Source organism: Chelonia mydas, chromosome 15 (assembly GCF_015237465.2).
Source record: "Chelonia mydas isolate rCheMyd1 chromosome 15, rCheMyd1.pri.v2, whole genome shotgun sequence".
NCBI lineage: Eukaryota > Metazoa > Chordata > Testudines > Cheloniidae > Chelonia > Chelonia mydas.
Window position 1 is genome coordinate 12,216,765 of NC_057856.1, and position 21,774 is coordinate 12,238,538.

The 21,774-nt window shown below is 49.2% G+C and overlaps 1 protein-coding gene across 3 annotated transcripts in view; it reads left to right on the forward strand.

Moving 5' to 3' along the window:
• BCR (BCR activator of RhoGEF and GTPase) overlaps positions 1 to 21,774 on the forward strand; it is a 129,459-nt gene that overhangs the window by 86,015 nt on the left and 21,670 nt on the right. For all 3 annotated transcript variants that reach the window (XM_007063757.4, XM_043529371.1, XM_027826223.3), the window contains 8 exons: positions 6,911 to 7,032; positions 7,874 to 8,042; positions 11,950 to 12,069; positions 13,049 to 13,124; positions 13,865 to 13,969; positions 16,384 to 16,458; positions 17,499 to 17,596; positions 18,362 to 18,493. In XM_007063757.4, coding sequence (XP_007063819.2) covers positions 6,911 to 7,032; positions 7,874 to 8,042; positions 11,950 to 12,069; positions 13,049 to 13,124; positions 13,865 to 13,969; positions 16,384 to 16,458; positions 17,499 to 17,596; positions 18,362 to 18,493 — 897 coding nt within the window. The remainder of the gene's footprint in view (positions 1 to 6,910; positions 7,033 to 7,873; positions 8,043 to 11,949; positions 12,070 to 13,048; positions 13,125 to 13,864; positions 13,970 to 16,383; positions 16,459 to 17,498; positions 17,597 to 18,361; positions 18,494 to 21,774) is intronic.

The following is a 21,774-nucleotide window of genomic DNA, read 5'->3' on the forward strand; positions in this document are numbered from 1 at the left end:
GCGGGAGGGCCCCAGTCCGTCTGTCTGAGCCTGTCTCATGTTTTTCACCATCGTATCTGAGATGCTCAAGCCTGGCTGTGGACTGCCATATTTCTGAAGTTAACTGGTAAACGCATCTGATGGTGAATTGCCTCTGAGGGATCAGCCAGGTGACCTCTGAGTGGCAGAGCATCATTGGGTTTAGACTGCAGTCCCATTAGGGAGAGTTTGAGGTAGGGAAAGAGAGAACAATAGGGGACTGTTTACAAAAGGAAACAGGCAAGGGTGTGAACTGGAGTGTCACTGGGTTTGTGGGCTGGTCTCGGACCCCTTGGGGCCTGGGGATCGCTGCTTCTAGTGGCCCTGGGCAGATGCTGTCTGCAGCAGTGTACTCAGAAATACAGGTTTGGATCCCACACTCTGTCTCCTGGCTGAAGCCCTATAGCTCTCACTGACAGTCACTTTGGAAAACAAAAGGCTGTTAGACTATTAAGAGAAGCCCATTAATTCCTCAGCAGATGATCCCGATGTCCTGTCACGCTGCACTTGCATCACACACAGGAATCATTCTCCTCCTACGCTCTGCAGAAATCCAAACCTTAATGACATGTGCCAGTATCCATAATGACGTGCCAGTATCCATCCTTTTGCGCTTTACCATCCTCCTCCTCCTCCTGCATCACACGTTCCATTCTTTCCTGTAACTCTCACCCACACGCGCTGCAGTCTTCTGCCGTCACCACCCAGGATACATCTCCTCAGCTCTGACAGGCAGACAGCCCTTTGCAGATCTTAAATCCAGATGAACAGCTATTACAAGTTTTACTTTGCATTGTGCATCTCAGACAAACAGGTAACCTGCCTCGCTATCTGGAGTTAAATAATACACAGCAGCAGACAGCACACGACATTAGAGACAGCAATCAGTGAAAAAATGATGCAATGAATAAATGAAGGTGCAGGCGGTTGTGAGGCTGGTTGAGGAACTCAAAGGCAAGGGAGAGAAGAGATGAAGAGGCAGGAAACACAGGGAGGCTGTCCAGGTGGCAGGAGCAGCAGGGGGGAAGGCTCTTGTGCCCAAAGCAGTGAGGCACTGACAGAAAAGGGAGGAGGCGGGTGCTAGATATGTAAAGGGAAGAGGAAGTAGGGCAGAGAGAGAAGGTCTGGGAGGTGAGGCTGGAGCAGATGCTGGGACCCAGCCCAGGCTCTTGCCTGGCAGTACTGCACTGTCCTGGCAGGAATGCTGCTCATCTTAGGGTGTTACTGATGGAAGTATGTGTGCTGGATGCCCAGTCACCACTCTGGTATTAAGCCCACCTGAATGTGTCTGTAGCCCATATGCTCCCCCAGGGTCTTTGGATGGTGGGGGAGGCTCTTCTCTTATGTTTTTTATACACTGGTGATTGCGTTGCTATTCCTCAGTCAGGCCAGGAGGAATAAGCTGGATAAGTGGGGTGGGTACGGTAATTCTGACAGGAAAGCCTTGCAGCAAACAGCCATCTGCCCAAAACACCCTATGGCCCAGAAGTCTGTTATAAACATAGGGCCCCCGAAAGGATGCCAGTGAGGAGATAGCTAGATAGGGAGGTTGATTGGGCGGAGGGGGAGAGAGATGGGGAGGGAAAGGAATGGGGGACCCATGTCGCTGATTTGGAGACATCCTGACCTAGGTTACCAATATCCTCCAGCCAGGGTTTGAGCTGCTGGGGTCCCCTTTGTATGGTGTGAGTTGCCAAGGTCTATGGGTGCTGGCTCAGTGGCCGGGTTGGTGAGGACTCTGAAGAGGGAGTGAACAGTCTCTGAGGGGCTGATGGGGTCACATCTGCGAGGCTGGCTCTGTCTTCCTCAGGGAGACTGTCTGACTGCAGTCCTGTAGGGCATGCTCCCTGGGCCTCTCGCTCCCCTGCACTGAGGCAGCCTGTAGCCGGTCACTGGTACAGCAGATTCTGTCTAGCAGGCTCCTTGTTGGACTCTGTTTCCTCTGCCCAGGGAGCGTGGCTGAGGCAGTGTGTGAACCCTGGGCGTGTGCAGACGGGTGCTGGGGGCATGCAGACGGGTGCTGGGGGCATGCTGGGGGTCTGAGGGGCATGCTGACTTCTCCTGGGGCTGGGTGGGGGGATTGGGCACGTGCTGACCAACTCATGGGGAGAGGCACCCTTTGCTCCCTCACAAAGAAGCCTGTAGTCAGCTGGTTGGGAAATCCTTTTATTGTCTCCCTCTGACCTGCTGAACCCTCCCTGCCAGATGAGTCATCACAGCAAAGAAGGTAACCCCAGCAGCTCCCTACTGGAAACACTCCCTCACCCCCACCTCCCCAGTCAGTGATCAGCAGCCTGATGTGCACCTATTATACCAAGTCTTGTCAAGTTCCAGGAGAAGCAGGCAGCTAAATCCGTCTCCCAGCTCAGACTCAGCAAGCACCCTGCTGTGGAGAGAGAGATCCCAGCCTGCTCTACAAAGCCACTCTTCAGGCTTCCTTTCCCCCTGCCCCTCGCCCACAGTAGCTGGGAGCTCCCTGGGTCATCTCCTATGAAGATATCTCCCTGGGTCCCCCTTGCAGGGACATGTCTCTGGTAGGCTCATGAGTCAGGACTGTTAATAGAGCAGAAGAGGGAAGAAAATCCCGCCCTCTGTGCGGCTTGGTAAATTTTTCCCTCCTAGCCGCTGACTGGAATACATCCCCTCCGGCCCCTTCCCTGACTTCCTACGCCTGACTAGAATACATCCTCCACCAGGCTCCCCAGCCAGCCTCCTTTCCTGAGAAATCCCACCTCCGTAGGAGTCATTCCGGTGCCTCATGCTAGCGTCTTGTCTCGAGGATCTGGACAGTTTATCCCCCAAGTGCTAGATCAGATAAACTCAGCATAGATCAGCATCGCCTCAGGAACAGCATCGCAGGCTGACAGGATGGTGGCTCCCCGCATCACAGCAGGGCTCTCTGCCTGTGGCAGTACTGAGCTTCCTGTTTGGGTTGATGGGGAATTTTGGACATGGAACTTTTCTGAGCAAGAGGGAACCTGCTACTTGGAAGAGCCTGCCTGGATGTTTACAGGCAGGGGCTATGCAGATGGCCCCTGTGACTGAGGTTCTAGGTAACGGAAGGGAGTGGATTCCCTGAGTGGGGTCGGTGGCAGTGGGTGGATCTGGAATCCCAATGCCATGTGAGAATATTCACACTCTCAGTCCCCTGCGGTCACTGCCTTTGCTGGCACCTACCCCCTCCCTCACACTCCTGTGATGTTATGAGGGGCAGGTGGGAACCCTCAGCAGTCCACTGGCTGCAGTCCCTGGTTGTATTTGGAGCCATGGCTGAGGTAGTCCAGGCCTGTGGAGACTCTTCCGTTCTGACCCTCAGCCTAGGTATCAGAGCATTGACACATCCAGAGGGGAGATGAAACTGAATCAGAGCCAAGCAGAACAGATTCATTCTTGAACAGCTCACATGAGTCTGTGCAAGGACCAAGCATTAGGTTATTTGCTGGCTTCGCTGAATTTCTCAGAAGGGGGCGCACTGTCTGTGACCTGGCATCAGCTACCAGGAATGGCTTCATCTGAGGCCCCTGTAAGAAGGAAACTTTCTCCCTAGGCCAGCAACGTCTCAGCAGGATGGGAGTCCTGCCTTGAATGGGCAGCTCTTTGGGCAAGAGCTGCCTTTGACCCAGCAGCCGCTGTGGCCTGTCCCCTCTATTTTCAGATCGGAATTTAGAGACGTGGTTTCCTTCAGCAGGGGATAGAGGCTGCAGACAGCGGCCCTGTTCCTGCTCCCCATCGGCTTCAAAGAGTGTTATGAAAGGAACCTCCTGCCTGGCTACTGAGCAAATAGTCGGGACCTTGTTAACCACACCTGCCTAACCCTCTCATCCCCGGCCTGCCACAGGGGCACAGCAGCAGCCTCCCCTAAGGCAGGATTGTGCCACAAGACCCTCGTGGGGTAGGGGGAGGAATGGAGGATCAGCACTGAACACCAGAATTGCAAGTGGGTAACAAATGAGATTGATGTGTGAGAACATATTTACACCTAAGGATGGTGAGCAGAGATTTGGCTGGCAACAAGCAGCTGTTCACACGCCTCAGAGGAGCAGAGTTGATTTGCATCGTAATAAATATTCATCAGCTCTAAAAACATTAAATTAGAGTTCTGGATTGCTGAAAAATACCATTTTTTCTGCCTCATTTCTCTTCTCTCTCAAATCGAATCCTCCCCAGCTGTGGAAGGTGGGGGTTTGCTCTTGACAAGGCCTATCCTTTGTTTCTGCCCAGATACTCCTGGTTCCATATCTGGGCTGCAGGTCGCTGTCTAGTCCTTGGGGGGTGGAAATGAGCACACATCAGTAGCAGAGACATTAATGCAGGCAGGCATGCTCTCCAAACCCAGGGAGGATTGAGGAGGCTCACACCCACCTAAAAATAAACATCAGCACATCCACAGACCTTTCTGAGCCTGACTCACCATTGGATTTCCTGCTCCCCAGGATCCTGCCCAGAAACGGTACCATGACCTGTCAGGGAACAGGTTTACACCACTGACTGAGTGGAACATTTGCTGCTAGTGGTCACAGAATTGTGGTGACATTTGGGATTGGCAGGCATCCCTGGGACTGATTCCTGCTCTTTAGTACCCCGAAAAGGCTTTAGTGCAGCCTTGTGCAATGTGTTGGTTTATACTGAAAAATGCATGATGCTCTGACTGTGAATGTGGAAACAAGAACTGGTTCTTGTGCTTCATCGCTCTGCCTTGTATTCCCTACCATGTCTTTTGGGACTCACATCACGGTATCGATAAAGGTAGTTTAGAGAGCAGGTGGGTGGGTATGAACACGCCTACAGATGTGTCCTCTACATTGAGAGTGTTCTGGGGGTGTTGAGGACAGGAGAACAGTGAGTTAATGCACAGGGCATTACGTTCGCAGGCGTAGGTTTAAACTCTGATTTGGTTACAAGTAACTGTTTGGATGTTTCAACCTCATCCATTTCCCAATCAAAACGTAGCACAGCTTGGGAATTGGCAATTTTTGCACGCGGGAGCCGGGTACTGCAATAGTAGAGATACTGTAGGTCAGGAGCGGGGTGCACTGGCAAAGCTATCTGTGTGGCGGCTGATGGAGGGGGCAGATAGTAAAACAGCCCAGGGGAGGGAGGGCTCGATCAGAATTGAATAACATTGGCAGAGCTGTCACCAGAATACGTAGGCATAAAAGTTATTGCTCAAGCACCGATCACCATAGTATCTAGGTGTGTGGATCCAACACCAGAGTAACAGGGGTGACGTGGGTCAGGATTAGGGTGCATTGGCAGAACTGGGCAGAGAAGCCTGCTCGGTACTTGGATCAAGGCAGTGCTAGAAGATTTCCACTTTTGTGAGATTCAGACTTGCCCCCAAATTGAGAATCCCGAAAGCCCAATTTGGAACCTCCTGCAAGATTTTACCTCCCCTAGCTCACGTTCAGGCCGCCATTGATTCGGGGGGGGGGTCGGAGTACACAACCCCTCAGCTTGCTGATGACTATGTACTACTGCCTAGTTTTGTTTGAATGATACTCCAGAGCCCCACCCCGAAGGAGAGGCCCAAGGGGAGGAAAAGGGGGACAGTCGTCATGTCTGAAACAAACCACTTGGCCCAAGGAACTCATTCAGGCCCTTGAAACTGGGAGCCTGTCTTCTGAGGGGGATAAAGGCAGCAGAGCTATGCTCCATGCTAATTCTGAGGTCTGATCAGTGTCTCATGTTTTGGGGAAATTTTATAGGGAATAGAAAAAGGCTTTAAATAAATACATAGGAAAAACACATCCAGATGGGACTGTTCAACTACTGGCTGATTAGGGACTGCTGGTGGATTTACTAGGTTTTCTAAGCAAATATAGGTCCCTTAGCAGCACTTGTTGGAATAGGGAAGCAGCAGGAATATTTAGCAGCTGCTGTGTACAAACAGGTTCAGAGTGGGGAGGAGGGTGTTTCATGGTCTGGATTTGGTAGTTCTGCAGAGTGGCTGCAGCTGGATGTGAAAGCTTACCTGGTGAAGTGGTGTATGCTGCCCTCTGCTAGTGAACGGCGGAATGCCTTGCTGTTGAAGGCTGCTGGCAAGCCCTGTGTGTATGGTAATGGTCTGTCAATGACTTGCCATAAATTAAAGCAGCTGAAAGGATTTTGCTTGATGTTTCCAGCCAGGTTCCTTTGAGTAAGAGCAGGCAGGTGACGTTTCAGCCCCCAGAGAAAATACTTGGAAAGTCAAGAGTGACTGGAAAGAGGGGCTGAGAACTGGAGAGTCTGGGTGAGCCGTCCAGCATTTGCACCAGGCAGTGGGTAACCACGCTCTGTGCAGCTCTCAGAAGTATTTGCCCCAAGCCAGCTGGCAGTTCACCATCTGGAGGTGGAGATTTGACTCCAGTTAAAAACTGAAACCCAGCGTTCAGCCACTTTCTCTGATTATGCGCTTCCTGCAAGTGACAGAGAGAGCAACAGGAAGGGACCAGACTGCAAAGAGTTAATTCAGTGGCCAGGATTAGCAACAAGAGGATGGCCCCAGCCAAGTCACTGGGATGGCCCTCTGTGCAAAGTGTGCATCCTTATTGGGTCTGAGAAAGCCAGACGATAAAGTCTCAAGGAAGGGCATGAACAAGGAGAGAGCATGAGTGGGGAAAAAAGTAAACATGCAGGCCAATTAATGAGACCCGTCCATTGATCATCCATTTCTCAGGCCCCCCTTCAGTCAGGCACACAGAGAGGGTCTCCCTTGGAACAGAAAGTCATGGAGAGAGCAGTGGGTGGGCAGGTTTGCCATGTTCCACCAGCGATCGATCGAATGAGGATCTAGCTTTGGGCTGGTGCTAGGGAGGTTTATATTACCGGAGGTATTGATGAGGAGCCATAGTGCCTTGGCTCAGAGACTGACCCCTCCTGTCCTAACTAGAACTGTGTCTCCTGTTTCTGACAGCACCGGCAGCTCTTGAAGGACAGTTTCATGGTGGAGCTGGTAGAGGGGGCTCGGAAACTGCGCCACGTCTTTCTTTTCACTGACCTGTTCCTGTGCGCCAAGCTCAAGAAGCAGCTTGGAGGGTGAGGATTTCCCTGCTTCACACCCCATTTTCCTGTGCTTCACACCCTATATGCAGAGCAGTGGACTTGGCAGAACGCTAGTTCAGTGCATACCGGCTGCACCTGGGCACCCAACCCAGCAAAGCTGCGGCCCGTACAGGGAACATTGCACAGTGTAGCGTTGTCCGTCAGACGAGACGCTTCGGGGAGTTAAATACTGCATGGCTATCGTCCAGAGAGCGGGGGTGCTAACTGTGGCATCCTGGACAAATTCCAGCAGGGGTCATTTAACTCTGCCTCCCTTTATTCCCCCTGCAGTTTCAGGTGGTGGTCTTCGCTTCCTGTTGCAGCCTGCACGTAGTGTTACTCACTATCTCCCTCTAGAGGCTGGATCTCACTGGGGTTTATGAGGCAGCTACAGCTTGTGAAAAACTTCTACAGCAGACAGCAAAGGCTCCTGCTTTTAGATCCAGAGGTCCCAGGTTCAGTCCTTAAGCTCTTGTGCAGCAAGCTGCTGCGTTCTGCCCCGGAGATGGTTGTATTGAAAGATATCACTGTATTTGGGAAGTGCTTTGGGATGCTTCAGAGTGAGCACTTTAAAAAAAATAAGATCTACGTGCAGCACCAGCGGGCAGCACACTGTACATAACATGGTAGGGGGTTCTGGCTCCTTCAAGCTTCATTGCTGGAAACAGACCTACCCCAACTGTGCCTCCATCTCAGGGATTACAGTGAGGTTGAGCCTATTTCACTATCTTGTAACTTGCAGTGCTGAAACCGCCACGGGGGAAAAGCCTGGAAAGAGCAGGGTGAGCTTATGGAGTGCAAGGGTGTTTAAAGCCCTGTCCCCTCTTCCTTTCAGGAAAAGCCAGCAGTATGATTGTAAATGGTACATTCCGCTCACAGACCTCAGCTTCCAAACTGTGGACGAGTCCGAGGCAGTGCCCAACATCCCACTCGTGCCTGACGAGGAGCTGGATGCTATGAAGATCAAGATCTCCCAGATAAAGAATGACATCCAGCGAGAAAAGGTAATGGCAGGTGGAGCTGTCTTCCCCAAGCCCAGAGTGCACGTTGCGTCCGAAACTGGAGATGGGGGGTAACTCACCTCCAGAGTTTGTTTGTTTGGACAGGTAATGCCGCTAAGCATGCACTTGCTTGTGACATGCGGTAGAACTAAACTTTGGTTATGCATGTAGTTGATGGGCAGGCAGCTATACCTAGGCATGATGCATTATCCCTTGTGTGATAGTGTCCTCTGGGCATCCAGGAATAACACAGCATTCAGCAGCTAGGTGTTGAATGTTCTCATGGTGTTGGCAGGCCCTGCTCATGGTGCTATGTCTTTGGATACACGTACTGTTGAAGGAGGAATGGGGTGGCTTTTGTGCCGAGGGCACACAAGAGCAGATAGAGGTGTAGTGAGCCTGTTTTTCAGAGATTTCAGCTTTTGGATATCTAAGCACGAGCCTGGGTGTGGCTTTGGTCACATACAAAGATACCTCTGAATTTTCACCATATCAGCAGTGCCTTCTAAGTGTGTTTGAAGCCTAGCGGATTTGGATGGATAAGCAAGTCTATAGATAAACATGTCAACGTCTTTCACTGTCACCAGTCAAACAGTGGGCTCTGTGCCTCTAATGTTGGCCTCTCTTCATTTGCTAGACATGCGCTTTCTCAGGTGTCGTAGAATCCAAGCCATTCTATCCCCAGGGAGGAAAGCCAAGAGTGCAGAGGTTGAGAACCCTGCTATGTAACCAGCAGGGTACAAACATCTTCAGCATTTTTTCCCCCCTTAGTTACAAAGGACACATTTCCAGTCCACAGCTTTGGATAGCTCTTCAGAGAGGTTTCTTGGGAAGAGAAGGGTAGTATGAATAGCATCCATGGGAAAATCTCTTAACTGACTCAGCTGGTGATTCACACGTGAGTTTAGACACTTCAGGGCCAAAGCATGTGCCTGACTGGGCTCTGGGATTTAGGCATCCAAGGAGAATCTTGCTCTTAGTTTTCCTCTGTTGAAAACTGGTTTAGATGCATACAGCTGGGAGAAGGATTGGGGGCTGCTATTGCTGCATAACCCAAGTGGCTCCAGGACACCATTTGCACAGGAGATGCTTAATTAAGGGTGCTTTTGAAAGTGCCCCTCGGTGCTGTTCTGTGGGGGAGTACTGGTCGTACGGCTTTGGAGGCTCCTAGTCAAATGTGCACTGCACAGTCTGGGGCAGTAAATAGCTTCCCCATGTAGAGCCTTCAGCGGGAAGGGCTGTTCAAATGAACAGCTGTGAGTAGTGCCCAGAGCTGGGCCTGATGGGAAATGTATTGACTGTTGTACCTAGAGTTCCCTCTTTCCTAAGTGGGGTGGAGCTCCACCCACCCCGACAGCAGAACCACTGCTGCATGGAAGTGTTGTGTGGCCACCTGTAAAGGGAAGAGGGGGACAGATCAGAAAATCGAGCCAAATCTCCTCCTCCACATTGATTCTGGCATGAGACCACCATAATGTGGTCTAATGGGGGACTTCAGTCACCCTGACATCTGCTGGGAGAGCAATACAGTAGTGCACAGAGAATCCAGGAAGTTTTTGGAGAGTGTTGAGGACAACTTCCTGGTGCAACTACTGGAGGAACCAACCAGGGACCGTTCTCCTCTTGACCTGCTGCTTACAAACAGGGAAGAATTGGTAGGGGAAGTAGAAGTGGGTGGCAACCTGGGCAGCAGTGACCATGAGATGGTTGAGTTCAGGATCCTCACAAAAGAAAGAAAGGAGGGCAGCAGAAAACAGACCCTGGACTTCAGAAAAGCAGACTTTGACTCCCTTAGGGAACTGATTGGCCGGATCCCCTGGGAGGTTAATATGAGGAGGAAAGGAGTCCAGGAGAGCTGGCTGTATTTTAAAGAAGCCTTATTGAGGGCATAGGAACAAACCATCCCGATGTGCAGAAAGAATAGCAAACATGGCAAGCGACCAGCTTGGCTTAACAGTGAAATCTTTGGTGAATTTAAACAAAAAAAGGAAGCTTATAAGAAGTGGAAACTTGGACAGATGACTAGGGAGGAGAATAAAAATATTGCTGAGCATGTAGGGGTGTAATCAGGAAGGCCAAAACACAACTAGAGTTGCAGCTAGCAAGGGATGTGAAGGGTAACAAGAAGGGTTTCTATAGGTATGTTAGCAACAAAAAAAGGTCAGGGAAAGTGCGTGCCCTTTAATGAATGAGGGAGGCAACCTAGTGACAGAAGATGTGGAAAAAGCTGAAGTACTCAATGCTTTTTTTGCCTCAGTCTTCACAGACAAGGTCAGCTCCCACACTGCTGTCCTGGGCGACATAGTATGGGGAGGAGGTGAGCAGCCCTCAGTGGTGAAAGAACAGGTTGAGGACTGTGTAGAAAAGCTGGACATGCACAAGTCAATGGGTCCAGATCTAATGCATCCGAGGTTGTTGAGGGAATTGGCTGATGTGATTGCAGAGCCATTGGCCAATATCTTTGAAAACTCGTGGCAATCAGGGGAGATCTCAGACAACTGGAAAAAGGCAAATATAGTGCCCATCTTTAAAAAAGAGAAGGAGAACCTGGGGAACTACAGACCTGTCAGCCTCACCTCAGTTCCTGGAAAAATCATGGAGTAGGTCCTCCAGCTAAATATCGTGAAGCACTTGGAGGAGAGGAAGGTGATCAGGAACAGTCAACATGGATTCACCCAGGGCAAGTCATTCCTGACCAACCTGATTGCCTTCTATGATGAGATAAGTGGCTCTGTGGCTATGGGGAAAGCAGTGGACGTGATATAACTTGACTTTAGCAAAGCTTTTGCTACGGTCTTCCACAGTATTCTTGCCACCAAGTTAAAAAAGGGGATGAATCTATAAGGCGGACAGAAAGCTGGATAGATTGTTGGGCTCAATGGGTAGTGATCAACGGCTCAATATCTAGTTGACAGCCGGTATCAAGCGAAGTACCCCAGGGGTCAGTTATGGGGCCGGTTTTGTTCAACATGTTTATTAATTATGTGAATGATGGGATGGATTGCACCCTCAGCATGTTCGCAGATGACACTAAACTGGGGGGAGCGATAGATATGCTGGAGGGTAGGGATAGGGTCCAGAGTGACCTAGACAAATTGGAGGATTGGACCAAAAGAAATCTGATGAGGTTCAACAAGGACAAGTGCAGAGTTCTGCACTAAGGACGGAAGAATCCCATGCACCGCTACAGAGTGGTGACTGACTGGCTAAGCAGCAATTCTGCAGAAAAAGACCTGGGGATCACAGTGGATGAGAAGCTGGATATGAGTCAGCAGCGTGCCCTTGTTGCCAAGAAGGTTAACGGCATATTGGGCTGCATTAGTAGGAACATTGCCAGCAGATTGAGGGAAGTGATTATTCCTCTCTATTCAGCACTGGTGAGGCCACATCTGGAGTACTGCGTCCAGTTTTGGGCCCCCCACTACAGAAAGGATGTGGACAAATTGGAGGGAGTCCAGCAGAGGGCAACGAAAATGATCAAGGGGCTGGGGCATGTGATTTATGAAGAGAGGCTGAGGGAACTGGTCTTGTTTAGTCTGCAGAAGAGAAGAGTGAGAGGGGATTTGATTGCAGCCTTCGGGTTCCAAAGAGGATGGAGCTCGGCTGTTCTCAGTGGTGGCAGATGACAGAACAAGGAGCAATGGTCTCAAGTTGCAGTGGGGGAGGTCTAGGTTGGATATTAGGAAACACTATTTCACTAGAAGGGTGGTGAAGCTCTGGAATGGGTTACATAGGGAGGTGGTGGAATCTCCATCCTTAGGTTTTGAAGGCCCGGCTTGACAAAGCCCTTGCTGGGATGATTTAGTTGGTGTTGGTCCTGCTTTGAGCAGGGGTTTGGACTAGATGACCTCCTGAGGTCTCTTCCAACCCTAATATTCTATGATTCTGTGAATGTGTCTCTGTTCTCTAGAGGGCTAACAAGGGCAGCAAGGTCATTGAGAGGTTGAAAAAGAAGCTGTCTGAGCAGGAATCCCTGCTGTTGCTGATGTCTCCCAACATGGCTTTCCGGGTTCACAACCGGAACGGCAAGGTAAGCTGCTCCACAGGTGTCTCTGGGGCCTTGCATACAGGACCGAGAATGAGGCACCAGGGGGACGTTTGTGTGCATGTGCGTGTCACAGTGCCCCACCCAAGGGAATCGGAGCTGCTCAAGCATTTGTCAGTTTGTAATTGTCTCGTTGTCCAGTGGCTGATCTGAAAATAGTCTCCAAGCTGCAGGTGTCCAGCCCATGCCACACTGAAGGCCGCTTCAGCAACTTACTAGGAGCCCAAGGGTTAATTTGCATGTACATTTGCATTTTTTAAAATAAAATCAGAAATTTACCCCTCACCCTAGTATCTGCCTGTGCTTGGATCTAACCAGATAGGGGTGGGAACCGCATCACTTCCGCGGGACAGAGCCCTGCAACTGCTGCGCCGTAGCCTCATCCGTTAGTAAAGTTGCATGGGGAGGGTACTCATAGGTCTAATTTCATTGGCCCCCGACTGCTAACAGACTATGGAGCTTCTCTCTCAGCTAGTAGGAGAGGCTCGTGGTGTTAGGTTTATCTCCAGCGCTGTATGTGTGGGGTTATCGGTGACTGTGGTATCTGCATGTATTCGGCAATGGATGGTTTCAAGATCTAGTCACCAGCATTTTCTTCAGCTCATTTCGAAGGCATTTTGGCATCTGCTTCCTTAGCCACACATCTGCCTAGTCTCCCATGGCACGCACTATTGGATGGCCTGGCCAGAGTAGACCGCAGTCATGGAACCTCATGCTGCCACAATCCCAGCTGCCATTAACAGGGTGGTCGTTTGAAGAAGCCTAGGCTGCAGGTGTCCTTGCTGGTGCTGAAGGCACGCTGCTGGGAGGGCGTTCACAGTGCCAGGGTCCCATCTGGCACTGCCAAAGCAGTGCTGGGAGGAAGCAGGCAGGTGTACTAGTGGGGTCTGGATCCAGTAACTCTCACTGGGAGGTGGCGGGTCAGAATGTCACGTTCCTTGTTCCCGTGTCTCTTCCTGCATAGAGTTACACATTCCTCATCTCATCGGACTACGAACGGGCAGAGTGGAGAGAGAACATCCGGGAGCAGCAGAAGAAATGTGAGTGTCACTTGACCAATCAGAGCCCTTGTCTTAGGGCATTCTAGGGACCATCCAACTGGGTGACCACAGCACATATGCCCCTTCCCCCCCCCCCAGGAGGAGGAGTCAGGAAAGGGATTGTCCAACCCTTCCCCTATCCCGGGGAATTAGATAGAAGTGGGGAATGGCCCCCTGCCACAAGGAGGAGGAGATGCATGAATATCCAGGAGACAACGTGGATGCCTTTTCTTCTCATGCCCTGTCGCTGCAGTTGAAGCCAGTGGAGATGCTTTTGCTCCCAGCCCCTAGAAGTGAATGTCCAGGAGCAAGGGCACAGGGAGAGCTCTCCCCAATGGAGTCATTTCTCCCATTGGCCTGCCAAAACCAGAGTCATCTGCCTTTCTGGGGCAGTGAAAGGCCCACCCCGTTCCCCTGGCCTTTGTCTGAAGGGGTTGCTTTATTTTTGGAAAGGGGTTGGCTATGGCTCTGCCAGGGGAGAAGAGTCTCTTTCATTCTGTGTGCAAGATCCAGAGACTATCCATAGAACAAGTGAGCCCCTGCATGTGACTGGGCTGAAGTATGGCCGGGGGTCTGTGCTTGAACAATGGTTCCTTCCAAACACAGAAACGCTCCCTTATGCCATCTGCTAACATTGCCCTGGAAGCTTCTGAAAGTACCCCCTGCCTGGGCTGGGGGGAGTGTCCATGGAGCTCTGTGCCCTGTGCAGATACCTTTCCCTCTCTGAATTTCCTTGACAGGCTTTAAAAGCTTTTCGCTCACATCCGTGGAGCTCCAGATGCTGACAAACTCTTGCGTCAAGCTTCAGACCGTCCACAACATCCCCCTCACCATCAATAAAGAAGGTGAGAGCGGTCGTCAGTGCCCTTGTGTGGACCAGCTGCAGTCATAACCCACTCCCTGCCTTTCCTTTACACCCCCTTGTCCTGCTCTTACCATTCCTTCTGGCCAGAGGCCTCAAGGCAGCTGTGAGTGGATGGTCTTGTAAAACAATCCCAATTCTGACTACACTTAAACCCTGAACAACCCAGCTCTGCTGCAGCTAGTTACTGTAGGAAGATTTGATTGCACAATCGCTGCCCCGAGAAGTTTGCTCTGGGTAGACAAGATGCAGCAAGCAGAGGGAGCAGGCAGGGGAGGGTCTGCTCAAAGGTTCCAGAGTTATTCAGTCCCACAGTATAATAAACAACCTGTGGAATGTTTGCAGTTCACTTTCTCTCCTCCTAGTTTCTCCCCCACTGCTCCTTTGACAATGAATTCCTGCCCATCCTCTGTGGCTTTACTCCGTCTCTCCCATTGTTATTGGGTGGATTCTCATATTATTTCAGTCATTACCATTCCTTTTACTTTCCCCCATCGTTCAATGGACTGAAGTCCCTTCCCCTGTCCTCTTACCACTAACCCCTTAGCCATTGTACCCACAACAGCCCTGGCCACTAACCCCACTCCTTCCTCCTGGAGTACAGCCCCTCCGCTTCCCTGGCACACGTATATCTGTGGGATTGTCTCTTTGGTATATTCTTTAGAATATGATTTTAAAACGAACGGGCTGGACATGAGAAAAAGGTGTAAAGTAGCCACAGCCCTGCCTATGACTGAGACAGGCACAGGATTTTCAGATTGCATGTTTGTGGTGGGGGAGCCGCTCTGTTCCGTTGTGCTGTCTCCATCCTCATCAGCTGAAGGCATAGTGTGAAATCATTTTAGCTGACTTGGTGAAATTCTTGGACTGCGTGTTTGACGGGGAGGGCATTTGTAATGAAATGATGGGTGCTGCTGCTGAAGCAGCAAAAACATGAAATGAAGCAAACGTAGGAAGGCAAAATGTCTGAGATGCTGTGAGCATGTTTCTGCTGGTTCTCAGTGAGTAGATTTGCAGAGGAGTGGTGCATGTCAGTTAGTGTGATGGTGAGTTTGCAGATATGAGTCCAGCATTCAGAAATGCAGCCTGTACATAATCACTGTGTATCATATGGTCTTCTCTGTAAGAGATCGGGGCATAGGCAGTCCGGCCTACTGGTTGTTAGTGGGCTGGTGTCATGGAGCCAAGGGCTGGCCACAAGATGGTAGTTGGCAAGCAGGGATCAGAGTCAGTGCAAGAACTGAAATAAGTAGGCAAGAGTCCTGGTCAGAGTCAGGCCAGGGTCAGAGACTCAGGGTCAGGAGTAGTTACCAGGCTGGAGTCAGGAGGCAAGAGTCAGTGGCAGGCCAGAGTCGGAGACCAAAGATCAGGCAGCGGGGCAAGGTCTGGAGCTGCGGCAGCCAGAATTCTGCGTGCTTGCCCAGGCAACTTCTTGGATCACCTCCAGGGTTAAGTAGTAACCGTGGGCCAATCAGAAGGCTGCAGGGTACTGTTGCTCTGAACGCTTTGGGTGGCGCTTCCTGCAGCACCTAATCTCCACAGTGCTCCTAGGTTGCAGCTCTGCATGGTGTCCTGGTGGTGATGGGGGAATGTCAGCTGCCCCAGGCTCCAGTCCCGCAGATCCTTACAATCTCTGACTCTTAATGCCAGGCCAATGCTTAAAGGGATGCCAGCAATTTAAGACGCATGCTTCTATCTGAAAAGTTTTACCTACTGTGGTTACAAGTAACGGCTAAGATCAGTGTCGCTGACAAATTAGAGAGAAAATCCTCGACCGAGAGAGAAGAAAAGCTGAGTCGGACCTACGTTTTTCCTAACTCTGCCACTGACTGGCTGGGTTACTTTGGGCACATTCCTTCGCTGCTCTGTGCCTGTTTCCTCTGCAATGCTTACCAGTCTCGCCTATTTAGATGAGAAGTTCTTTGAGGCAGGGACTCTCGCTTACTCTGTAGAGTGCCCAGCTCACTGGGGCCCTGATCTCACTTAGGACCAGCAGGTGCTGCTCTAATATAAATAATAATACTTTTCAGTTTTCCTTTGTGCAGTTGACAGCCCTCTGTGGATAGTCATTTTCACTGCTTTACCCGTATAGTCAGTTGGTTTCTTCTGTTGTTTGGGTCTTTCGCAGCAACACTGGGGGAGATGAAAAATTTAAAAATAATGAAGTGTGATTGTAAAAGCTCCAGAATTGTCAAGAGGACTCTGGGACAGGAGCGATACCTGGAGCAACTTACAACTCCTTTCTAAAAAAAGCTGACTAGATGTCATGTTCCTGCTACCAGGGTTAGACACTTCATCTTCCACCCTGCAATCTCTGTGATGTAAATTTCCTCCCAGTGTTTTCCCCTTTGCCACCTCTGTGAAGCTGAACTAAAATCTCTTGGGTCTTTTGTACAGATGATGAATCGCCCGGGCTTTATGGATTCCTGAACGTCATTGTTCATTCTGCCGCGGGGTTCAAGCAGAGCACAAGTGAGTGGCAGATCTGTGATGTGCAGGTGGGGGCCTGTTAGGGCCAAGGACAGGAATGGGATACTCTGGGCGCGGAGATGTCAGTTTGGGGATACAGGGTTTGGTGAGGAGAATCAGTTTGGGTGATTGGGAGTGGGAGATTAGTGTACATTTGGGGGATGCTGACTAGCTTTTTGTAGCAATAAAAACTCTCAAATAGATCAGGCTCCAACACTAATCATTTCACTCTTACCCTGTTTTCTGTCATTTTTCTTACCATATGTGCTGCTTACCCAACAGTTTATGGGTAACTCGGCTCTTGCTCCCTCATTGCCCATTTTTCAACCCTGTTTGATCCTGCAGTGAAATGTCAAGGCTCAGTCTCTGACCCCACAGTAACAATGTCCATGGTAATAAACACTGGATTAGGAATTCACTGGAGGATCAAGCAGGAGGCAAAGCTGAGCAGTGTGGGGTGTGGAGAGAGTCCTTGTTAAAATACACACACGCTTTCTGCAGCAGCTAAGGTAACTCAGGAAGATCCCAATCCAATTTCCATTGAAGTCAGTGGGGTCTTCCTGTGGGCTTTGCTGAGCGTTGGAATGGACCCTAACTTCCAGGGTGCACACACTTCTCTCTGTGTAACTGCACACAAAAACAAGTCTAAGAAAAGAGGAGACAAAGTGCCCTTTCTACTAAGTGACAGAAATGCACCTTCTGGGCTGAATTGAGGACTCTGTAATCAATGTGTGCCAGGGCCTCTCTATGCTAAGGACACTTACGCTGCTGTGGTTACATCAGCATAATTACACCCATGCTACGTAGGTGAAAACCCATAGTGTAGACCCATTGCACAGTGTAATACAGGCCATGCACCAGCCCAGGGTAAGCTGCACTATGCCACCCATCTACACGGAGGGTTTGCACTGGTGTAGCTACACTGGTTCCAGTGTCCTCAGTATAGAGAGGCCTTTAGGTGAGAGACAATCTAGGAAGCAGTGGTTATAGAAAAAGGTTATGTTAATCTTAACAAAGCCTTTGATTCTCTGTCTCCCCTACAGACCTGTACTGCACGTTGGAGGTGGATTCCTTTGGATATTTTGTGAACAAAGCTAAGACCAGAGTTTACAGGGACACTACAGAGCCCAACTGGAATGAGGTGGGTATGGATAGCTCTTCCTGGGATTTATCAGCCATGCTGGGCCTTGTTTATCCCCTTGAGGCAGAACATTTGCAAATGAAGAGGCTGTTTGGTTTGCAATCTGTACTGCATGAACTGGACCCTTCTCACATGCGCAGCACACCTGAAAGCACAGTCTGCAGGGTTCCTGTCATTTCCTCTGGGCTCTTACCATTTGTAGGAGATTTTAATCTTGGAGACTCACTGATGAAATGAATGTCTCAGCAGCAGATGCACTTTGCATGATCAGCCAGATGATTGCACAGCCTTTATTTGTGTGTGTGTGTCTGTGTCTGTGTATTTTTTTTTAAAGTAGCTGTGGAAATACATTGAATAAGGAAGTATTTTTCGAAGGAGAGGGTACAGTTATAAATTTAGCTTTCAGCCTCCACCTTCTTTATAGCAGGCTTATTTTAAACCTAGTGAAGTGTAATTAAACACAAGAAATATGGGACCATCTATTTCTTTCAGTGGTGCACCACTACAACATATTGAAACTTGACCAAGGGACCAAGCATCTTTCATGCTCGCCTCCAAAGTGCCCCCCAAATGGACTCAATACTGTTCTGCTCGACCTCTCTTTGAGACCCACCCCATTAGATGAAAGATCTTTGTCAGTCACTTGCGTGGTCCCTTCAGATTGATTTCAGTGAGGCTATACAGAGTCAAATATCCAGAAGACACTATCTCCTTGTTAACTAATTGCTGCTCTTCTCCTTCTCCTCTCCCTTCCCCTTGCTGCAGGAGTTTGAGATTGAGCTGGAGGGCTCACAGACCCTACGGATTTTGTGCTATGAAAAATGCTATAACAAAACCAAGCTCACCAAAGAAGATGGAGAGATCACAGATCGAATCATGGGAAAAGGCCAGATCCAGGTGGGGCTGCCCTTATCCATTCCTAAGCCCTGCACTAGGATAAACAGTGGAGCTTTTGATTCCTGGAGCTCCCTTGTCTCTTGGAGAACGCACCGAATGCTGGAAGTCTGGCAGCCAGGTTGAGGATTCTTTGAGACACCGCTGGGAGGTTAAATGTTTTACTGGCCTTTTTTATACTCCTCTGGCCCCAACGGTGGTGGCGTTCTGCAGGGGGTTTATTGTTGGAGATAATTGGGGGATTTATCTTCTGTCCTGTCTCAAATCCTCCCTGGAGAGAATTCATGGTCACAACTCGAAGTCACTGGGGCCTATGTGCTCCATTTGCACAGGGAAAGAGAAAGTGAGGGGAGTGGCTTTGTGTGTGAGACACGGGATGGCCTCTATCAGTCCCCTAATAAATCAGTCCAGAGAAAATGCTATCTGCCCTAAAGTACATGCCGTGAGCGTATTGACGTGATGGTAAAACCAAGCAGGACTCTGACAACAGCCATGTTCAGAACTTTGTGTCCATGACAACAGGGTACATCTAAGATTTAAATGGGCTGTTTGACCTCTTCTTCATTCAGCGTGTAACATTTCTGTGTTTTGCAAGCACCAGAGGGTTGGAGAGATGATGGGTTGGCAACAAAAGGGGCTGATGCTCCCAGAGAATTGAGTGGCGGTGGCCTAAAGTTCTGGGCATTAAGTTTCTGGCAAAGATCCCAGCTGTTGCAGGATGGGGGCTGGTTGAACATGTTGTATTATTCCCTCTCCTCCTCCAAATCTCTTCCCTTCTGTTCTGAAGCCCCAGTGACATGCCTGGACAGTTGTCCTGAGTATGATATTTGTTTGAGTTAGACCATAAGCTGTTCAAGGCATGTACCCTGTCCGTGCATGTGTTCTGTAAAGCGTCCTGTATGCTTACGGCACTCTATGAAATAACTACCAGTACTCTTCACCCATTTCTGTCCGTTTCCTCACCACTTCCTCGGCACCGCTTTCTTGGACAGCTGAGTGGTAACTGCACAGGCCTTGTCCTCCTGTTTCCAAGGGAAATAGTCCTACAGATCCACATCTGTTATATCAGTATAACTGCGTCGATCTGGGGTGTAAAAAATCCCACCCCTAACACAGCCCCCATCCTCACCCAGATGTAGACAGCATTATGTTGGCGGGAGAGCTTCTCCTGTTGACATAGCTGCCACCTCTTGCGGAGCTGGATTAACTATGCTGATGGGAGACGCTCTCCCATTGGGGTAGGAGCGTCTTCAGTGAAGCGCTGCAGCAGCGTTTTAAGTATAGACCTGCCCTTAGTCCCTTTCCCAGACCTGAAGACGAGCTCTGAGTAGCTCAAAAGGATGTTTGTCTCACCAACAGAAGTTGATCCAATAAAAGATATTACCTCCCACACCTTGTCTCCCGCATAGCACAGTCAGGCTAACAGGGACTGGTTACTTCCCTTGGGGCTGTGCTGACTGATGCTCAAAGTTTCAGCCCTGAAGCTCTTAGTTCTGCTTTCATCAGTGCACCCCCAAGTCACCAAACCCTGGATTTTCCAAAGGTTTCAGGTAGAGCTGGTTTAAAAAAAAAATTCTTTAAAACTTTTTTGGACAAAAAATGGCTTTTCGGTGAAACAGACATTTTCACAAAAACCTCATTTTTTTGTTAAATTTTTCCATTTTTTCATAATTGAAAAAACAAAGTTGTTTTGGGTTAAACTTCTCAGTTTTCAATCAGGAAAACAAAACAAACAAAAATAAAAATAATTAAAATTGGTTTTGGGGATTTTCGTTTTTGGACAAAAACCTGAACGTTTTTAAGGAAATATTTCAATAAAATAATTTTTGACCGGCTCTAAAGTCAGGTTTCCACTGTAGCCCTAAATATAAACAATCTCCCACCTTTGCATGTTTTACTGGATTTTTTTTTTCCCCTAATTTTACAAAGAAACCCTTCTGTCACATTTCTGAACAGACTGAAATTAGGCCAGGTCAGGCTGTCCTTAATTCTCAGGAACGTCCGTCTCATCACAGTATTTATTTTCAGGACTATTGTGTAGTTCAAAAAAAAGAAAAGAGGAAAAAAAGCAGTCCTAAAAATAACCACACTGCTGGGATCTGTGTTGATAAGAATTGTTACAGGCCGATTTATTTTTTTAAGAGGCCACGGAACGCTCCTTTTTAAAATCAGGAAATACTTCTAATATAACAAAAATCCTGGGGATAAACTGGTGGGAATTCTAACTAGTGATGTCCGCATTTGCTCCTTTTGCTATTTTGAATATTTGTTTTCTTTCAAGACTTTTCCAGAGGCTTTTGGTTTGTGCCGTTTTTTCACTTAATAGCCTCTGGGGCTTTGTGGTGTTGTCATTATCCAGGCCAAAGTCTGCCCTGGGTTAAGATGAACACCATTCTATGGGTTTCAGAGTAGCAGCCGTGTTAGTCTGTATTCGCAAAAAGAAAAGGAGTACTTGTGGCACCTTAGAGACTAACCAATTTATTTGAGCATAAGCTTTTGTGAGCTACAGCTCACTTCATCGGATGCATTCAGTGGAAAATACCCATTCTATGGAAGCCAATGGGAGTGGGGTGAGCTTTTCCACGGGCTCATTGAGCCTAACCTAGCCTCCCAGAACAGTCAGAGTCACATCCACATCCTCCCTCTGCAAAAACTAGGAAAACATTTATTTTGGCTAAAACCACCGTTTATTAGAAACCATTTATTATTATTGTAAATCGGTGACTTCCCACTGCTGGGATTTGTGAATCACCAAACTCCGTGTTGCAGAGACAAAGACAATGAATCTAGGAGACCAGGACTGTGTTTGCTGTGAAAAGTTTATTAGCTCTTTCTGTTGCATAATGGAAGAGGAGGAAGGAAGGCTCTAAATTGGTCCATGTGTGCAGAAAATTGTGGAGGCTTCCAGGAACAGGCAGCAGTTTAATGGCTCCCATTGCTCATATGTTCCTTTCCTATGGAATGTTTTACCTACCTCTTTTACATCCACATTTATTATTGTTTGTAGACTCCAAATTTCCCCATGTTTTTATGAGCCTCAGAACTTTGTGAGCGTGCTGCTTGTGAACCTAGCAGTAAAATCCCCCTCGTAGGGCCCCGTCTCCCTGTCGTAGGAAGGGCAGCAAGCTGAAGGGCTCTTTAACACCCTGTGTATGCACAGACATGCCTACCTACCATGTCCGATGCACTGATAAATGAAGTGAAGACAGAAGATGGGCTTCTGCAGCATTTCTCAAAAGCAGCCACTGTGGCCGCTTGCAGCCACAACGGGCTTTTCATGCAGC